At 33.2% G+C, this 7,075-nt stretch overlaps 1 protein-coding gene across 1 annotated transcript; it reads right to left on the bottom strand.

The window, feature by feature from the left end:
• Positions 1–975: 975 nt before the first annotated feature.
• On the bottom strand, positions 976–1,902 carry LOC126700683 (zinc finger BED domain-containing protein RICESLEEPER 2-like). Its single transcript, XM_050398891.1, has 2 exons — positions 1,553–1,902; positions 976–1,459 (listed from the first exon to the last, which is right to left on the bottom strand). The coding sequence occupies exons 1-2, from the start codon at positions 1,900–1,902 to the stop codon at positions 976–978; spliced, it is 834 nt and encodes a 277-aa protein (XP_050254848.1).
• Between the last annotated feature and the right edge of the window lie 5,173 nt (positions 1,903–7,075).

Below are 7,075 nucleotides of genomic sequence, written 5' to 3' on the forward strand. Positions count from 1 at the left end.
ACTTGCAACTGATGGATAGTAGTTAGGATTGAATTTGTTTTATGAGCATTATTTTGTAAAGGGCTTTTTATTTTATAAACTTTGAGGTTCTAGTTGTGTTTTGTCATGGATTGCCAAAGGGGGAGTTTGTTAGGTTCTAAAGTCTTAGGATTTTATGTATTTAGAACTCTAATTTGTATTGTTGGCAAACCATGATCACAACAATATTTTAAAAGTGTTTTAGTTTAGCTCAAAGTTGTGATTTTATGTAAAGTTGGAATCGAGTTAAAGTAGGAAAGCATTGTGCCTTTCGGCCTGGCTCGATCAATCGAAAGACAGGCTCGATCGATCGAAGCTCGGGCAGAATGATTTTCTGCAGATTCGTCCAACTCAGCTCTAAATGTTTTAAAACGTTTTTAGGGTTTCTTATTTGTCCTAAGTATAAAAGGCAAACCCTAGCCACGTTTTAGTGTTGCTCATAATTGCGGTTTGTGTAAATCTCTTGTGAGATCTAAAGGAGCTTTCCTTTACACAAACTTAGGGTTTTCAAGGAGAAGATTTATCTACTCCTTGATGATCAATTCAGTTACTGCCATTGAAGCTTAAAGAAAACACAAGCGGGTGTGCTTGTATCTGGTGGTGAATCCAAGAAAGAAGGAGTTCGTGGATTCGAAGCATGCACGTGGTCATGTCAGTAAGTTCTACTGGTTGGTAGCAATAAGAAGTCGAGCTGGGGGCTTGTAAGTCTTATTGTATGAACTTCGATTCTTTCAAGATAGTGGATTCAAGTTTACCTTGAGGATAGCTAGGTCAAATCCTCCCCAGGTTTTTACCGGTTTGGTTTCCTGGGTGATCATTTCTTGTGTTATTTATTTTCCGTTGCTTTGCATGATTTGATCTTTGATGTTGTGATAACCTAGACTTGTTTAATTGGACTAAGTAACAACTAGGCTAATTACCTAGGTTAAATCAATTGTTTAAGGGGTCTAAAAACAATCAACAAGTATAAGATATTTCACATTTAGCCAAACATGAGAAAACATCTTTATAAATCAATGCAGTAGAAAGCATTAAGTAAGTTGAATTCCAACGAGTTTTACAATCTAAGACTAACTCTTTAGTGCATTGAAGACGCAATTGACATGCATTTTCTTCAAATTTCTGCCTTCTTTTTGGTGATCCAGTCCAATAAATCACACTATCACGAATCCTTTCAATACCATCACCAATAAGAGACAACCTATCCTGAACAATCAAATTCAAAATATGTGCAGCACACCTCATATGCAACATAGACCCACCCAACATAAGAGAACTAGTATCAAGCTTATTCAAAAGAAGTCTAATCATGGCATCATTAGTACTACAATTATCAACAGTTATTGTAGACAACTTCCTATCAATGTTCCACTCTAAAAAACAATCAACAAGGACTTCAGCAAGGACATCTTTCATGTGTGGAGAAGGAACACAAACAAACCTAGAAAAATAATATGAATAATTATAACATAACTTAATAAACATTCTAAATGTAAAGTCTTTAACATTCAATTTATAGATAAAAAAAAATTACCTTAGAACCCGGCTTTGCAACGTCCAAGTATGATCAATAAAATGAGTAGTAATGACCATAAACCCTCTCTTTTTGTTACTTGAAGTCCACATATCGGTTGTAATTGCCATCCTACTTCCATTCTTGTCCGTCATCTTCAAAGCTTTCTCCCTCTCATTATCATAGATTTTAAGAATGTCACTCTTCAAAGTATTTCTTGTGACAAGTTTAAACATAGGTTGAAGATCAGCCACAAATTCTTTAAACCCAATATGGTCAACCATTGAAAGAGGATATTCATGTAGGATGACCATACAAGCAAGCTTATTCCTCACTCTAACTTGATCAAATTGATAAGTATTCAAACTCATGGTTCCATCCACCTTATTTTGTTGTTTGATTAAGACTTGTTGTCTCATATCCCTTAAATCTTTAAATTTCATCCGTGGACATCGTGAAAATGGTGAAGGAGACTACATAGTCGGCAAGGGACAACGTCCGGTTCTCAAGGGAGAGCCACTTGGCGAGGAAGAACCAGATTTGTTTGTGTCTGTGTTTGTGTCTTCCATCTCCGTTTTAGGATCTGCATTCCCAACAAACACAAAAAACAAACAATTTCTTCCATTAAACAAACTATGCAAAAATGAAGAAGACACCAAAGTTATCACATGAAAAAAAGTCACAAAACCCTATGGCATTGACCCTTTAAAACACTTTCTTGCTCCTCAAAGCAACAACAATTCATGTAAATTACTAAATTTTAGCTCCAAAAGTAAATAACACCAAAAAGCAACCAAATCAAGTTCCAAAATTTACAAAAATTATCCCATCAATTCATCTTGTAAAATCAGATATACAAAATATCTCAAATGCCACTAATTTAGGGAGCATGTATTTCCATCCTGTTAAATATTACCTTATGCAAATTCTTTAGCAACATAGCTTACTATTGGCATTGCTAGACACTTTCATTTGACAGCATTGGGTACATTTCCTTTCCCTATTTCACTTCTTATCTCTTTTCCATTGAAAAATTTTCCTTCACCCAACAAAAGGGTCCCACTAAAACAGCATAAAACAACCCCCTAAAATATATATAGAGTCATAGGTCAAAATAGCACTTAAAAACAAAAGATAGTTCAGCACCAGCTAAAAGACTCATCTCAGTCAATATGTCAAACACATTATAGGCAAAAATAAAAACCACCCAACGAATCTTATGCTTATGTGAACGACCCATTTCTCAGTACTCCACAAGAACAACAACATTATAACAACAACAACAACAACAACAACAACAACAAAAAGAAAAAAAAAAAGGAAAATGAAAGAAGAAAACGATGAGAGCACAAACCTGATGGAGATCAGAGCAGAGCAAAATTAGCTGTCGGTCAACAACAACAACAACATTACAACAACCAAAAAAAGGAAAATGAAAGAAGAAGATAGTGAGAGTACAAACCTGATGAAGATGAGCTGAGGGAGAGGGAGTGTCGGACCTATCGGTCAACGGTCAACAACATTACAAAAAAAAAAAAAAAAAAAAAAAACTGGTGACAGGTGAGAGCACAAACCTGGAGATGAGCTGCAGAGTGAGGGAAAGCCAGTCGGAGTGAGGGAGAGCCAGAGAGGGAGTGTCGGACCTGAGTGAAGGAGTGAGGGAGGCTGAAGAAAATTGAAATGAGTAATTTAGGGATTACTGGATTAGGGATTTAGGGTCCATCTATTCCAGCGCTTTCAAAAGCGTTGGGACAGGTCCCTCCATTCCCTTATGAAGAGAGGCCTATCCCAGCGCTTTTAGAAGCGCTGGAATAGGGTTCAAAAAGCACTTTTAGAAGTGCTGGGACAGTCCTTCCATTCCCTTATGGAGAAACACTTATCCCAGTGCTTCCAAAAGCGCTGGGATAGGCCTCTCTTCATAAGGGAATGGAGGGACCTGTCCCAACGCTTTTAAAAGTGTTGGAATAGGGTCCACCTATCCCAACGCTTTTGAAAGCGCTAGGACAGGTCCCTCATTCCCTTATGGAAAAAGACCTATCCTAGCGCTTTTTGAAGCACTAGAATAGGTTGACCCTATTCCAGCGCTTTTAAAAGTGCTCGGATAGGTCTTTCCCCCTAAGGGAAATCAGTAACTATCCCAGCGTTTTTGGGCTTCCTATACCAGCGTTTTTGAAAAACGCCGCTATAGGCCTCCTATTGCAGTGCTTTATAAAGTGCTGGTTTTGAGCCGCCGTAATAGGATTTCCTATACCAGCATTTTCAAAAAGCACTGGTATAGACTTATCAATTACGGCGATTTGTAAAAACGCCGGGAAAAAAACGTTGGGACAGGACGATTTTTTTGTAGTGCTAGTTCAACTGATCTAAATAATTCAAAACTATTTACAATTATAGGTAAAAACTTGAAATTTAAAAACTATTCATAATTTTACATTACAAAAATTTGAAATAAAAAAAAATAATTAAAAAAAAAAAACACTCTGGCGGAGTAGGCATGTGGCGAGGCCGTTGTCGCTGCGAAGTTAAAAAACGCTGCTGGGGTTTGGAGTTGGAGTGAAATGATCCCTTTCTATTTATATCCCCCATTACACAATTTCTGACAGTTTTCTTCGACAAAGTTTTCATTTGACTAAAAATTTTAGTGCCACAGTATTACCACGCACAAATTTAAATTTGTTCTCTGCAATAGACTTAGAGCAAGTCTGGTGACATGGCAGGTTCGCTTAAATTTTTGATGATCTGTCCCGTTTTTTATTGGCCACAGTTCAAGATGAAATTGTTGATACTGTAGTGCCACATCTACCTATAATTTCTCGCTCTGTCTTGGTGAATCTATTTCTTGTCATTTATTTGTTTATAGTCGCTCTTTCTTGGGAAGTACAGTTCTCTTCACTCATTAGCTTTTAGGGTGTGTTTGTTTAGAGGTGAAATAGGATAGATAAAAAACTTTGGAGAGAAAATGAAAATGAAAAGAAAAAACTTTTTTGAGTGTGTTTAATTAGGTGGAGAGGAAGGAAAAAAAATGGTGGGACCCAAGTGTTTTCTCCCTAGGCCCACCAAAAAGTGTTCTTTCCAAAATGGAGAGAAAATTGAAAGAAGAAAATAAAGTTGCTGAATGGACAAAAATACCCCAATCCAGCTCCGTTTTTTTTTTTTTTTCTTTCTTTCTTTCTTTCCTAGATGTTGCTTTTTTTTGGGGGGGGGGGGGGGCAATAGGGGTGATAGTTTTTTTTTTTTTTTTTTTTTGTTTAACTAGACATGATTTTTTTTTTTAATAAATTGGGTGATTGCTTTTTTTTTTTTGGTTGCTTGTCACTTTTTTATTTTAATTGAACATCATTTTTTAATAAGGGTGTATAAGTAAATTTATATAAACTCATTTTTTCCATCTCTCTACTTTTCCACTCCCAACCAAACAAAAATGAGAAAAATTAAAATATTTTCTATCCTCCCACTTTTCCATCCTCCCACCATTTTCTATTCTCCCACTTTTCCACCCCTCCAACTCCACTTACCGTAAATTATTAAACTCAATTGAAAACACTTACCATAAATTTGATTGGCTATCTTGGGAAGCACGGTTCTCTTTACTCTCTAGCTCTTAGTCCACTTACCATAAATTTGATTGGCTCGTGTTAACCGTGTTTTAAAGCAATTATTAATAACTAGTTGTAGACTCGCGCGTTGTGCGTGATAATTTTTTAGTAAAATAATATTTTAGTCCCTAGACTTTGTAAAGAATTAAAAAAAAAAAAAGCATTTTCACATTTTTTATAATCTTGTTTATATGGTTTCTTACCATTATCATATATTTATTGTTTGATAATTTGCATAATATAGACATTAAATAAGAGGTAAAATTGTTCATTAGATTTTTTTAAGTCATGGTGTGTGTGTGTGTGTGTGTGTATAAGGTAAAATGAAATGTCAAAAAATGAGATTATAAAATTTTTTAACTTTATTTCTAATATAATTTTTAAAAGACCAAAGATCATCTCAATTTTAGTTATAATGGGAAATATAATTTCCTTGATTAGAGTTTGATTAGTTTTAAGTTAAAATTTTGTATTATTATATTTAATTGTTGATTATTGATTTAATTAAGTGAATGTAGTGGTTGATTTTATTGCACTATAAAGTTTTCAATGTCCTCTGTATAGGCATTTCTATTTTATTTTTTACTCCTCTTAGCCACTTTTTATTTTCCTAATAATGGTTACTATTGATGTTTGATTTCATTTCATTTTTTCTTCCATCATTTATTCTTGATTACTTTGTATGTTCCCTTGCTAGTTGTAGTTTTTATGGTTATCAATAAGAAATAGATATCATGGATGACTTGAATAGTTATAGATGTAGTTACATTAATGATATTTTCTCCTTTCTAAATTTTCAAGGAAATATGAAAGGTATTTTTCTAGTTTGGTCTCAATCAATTAAGACATCTATAATATCTTAATGGAAGTAATAATGAACATCAAATTTTTTTTTTTTTTTAATGTATGAAGTGGTTAGGCTAGTGGTATGTCAAAGTTAAAAAAATTAAAAATTAAAAAATTCCAAGGACATGTAAAAGGCTTTTTTTTTTTTTTTTTTTAAAAGAAATGGGAACTTTTTGAATTGTAGAAATATGATTTTTTTTTTTTGAGAAAAATATATGATTGTTTTAATTACCTTGTTTATAGACTTCATTATTAAGTTATAATCATCTAAATTATAGTAGACCACACAAGATAAACATGTATAGATGATTTTTTTTTTTTAGATTATTTGTGAATCATTATTTCATTGTTTACTTATAAATATCTGAATTAAATGTTTTTTTTTTTAATCTAAATTAAAATAGATGAATATGTAGAGGTAAAATTATATGAAAAGTTAAAACTAACCAAGATAAACGTTTAATCACTGGTAGATATGTGTTTTTTGAAGACTAAAAGTTTGTTTGATTGCTTTACCTAGAACTATATAACTATCCAAATATTGTCACGAATGGTTCCATCATTTGCAAATTATCAAGTTTGGTGGCCTTACATGAACTCATGTTTTGTGACAACCTTTTTTTTCTTTTTGCCAAAACAACTTACGAATATTAAAACTTAAGTTATCACATGTGGTAACTATAAAACATGTCAGTGATATGAAATAGAAAGGTTTAAATTTTTAAAAAGCATTTTTAGTAGACTGTAATATAAAACATTTTTTTCTCAATATTTTATATAACTTTTTCCATAAAATCAATATTTTTGGCATCCTTTAAAGATGATACATAATATTTTTGAGAAGAAGAAGAAGAAGAAGTAGACATGATGCTAACACATAATATAAAATTATTAAGTTTGCGTGATTTAAATTTGTGGCAAAAAAATTAATATATCTGTAAGGACCCAATTTGAATCTTAGGCCCAAGAGTCAAAAGGATTTTGGCCCAAAGAGCTCATACAATGAATTTGTAGAGAGTGGGTCAGAAAACTAGGCTCTAATGAATTGGACAACAATTCTGGTGGGTCTAGATCACTTGAAAGCAAAGATAAACAGGTTTTA

This window comes from Quercus robur, chromosome 9 (assembly GCF_932294415.1).
Source record: "Quercus robur chromosome 9, dhQueRobu3.1, whole genome shotgun sequence".
In the NCBI taxonomy this organism is placed as follows: Eukaryota; Viridiplantae; Streptophyta; class Magnoliopsida; order Fagales; family Fagaceae; genus Quercus; species Quercus robur.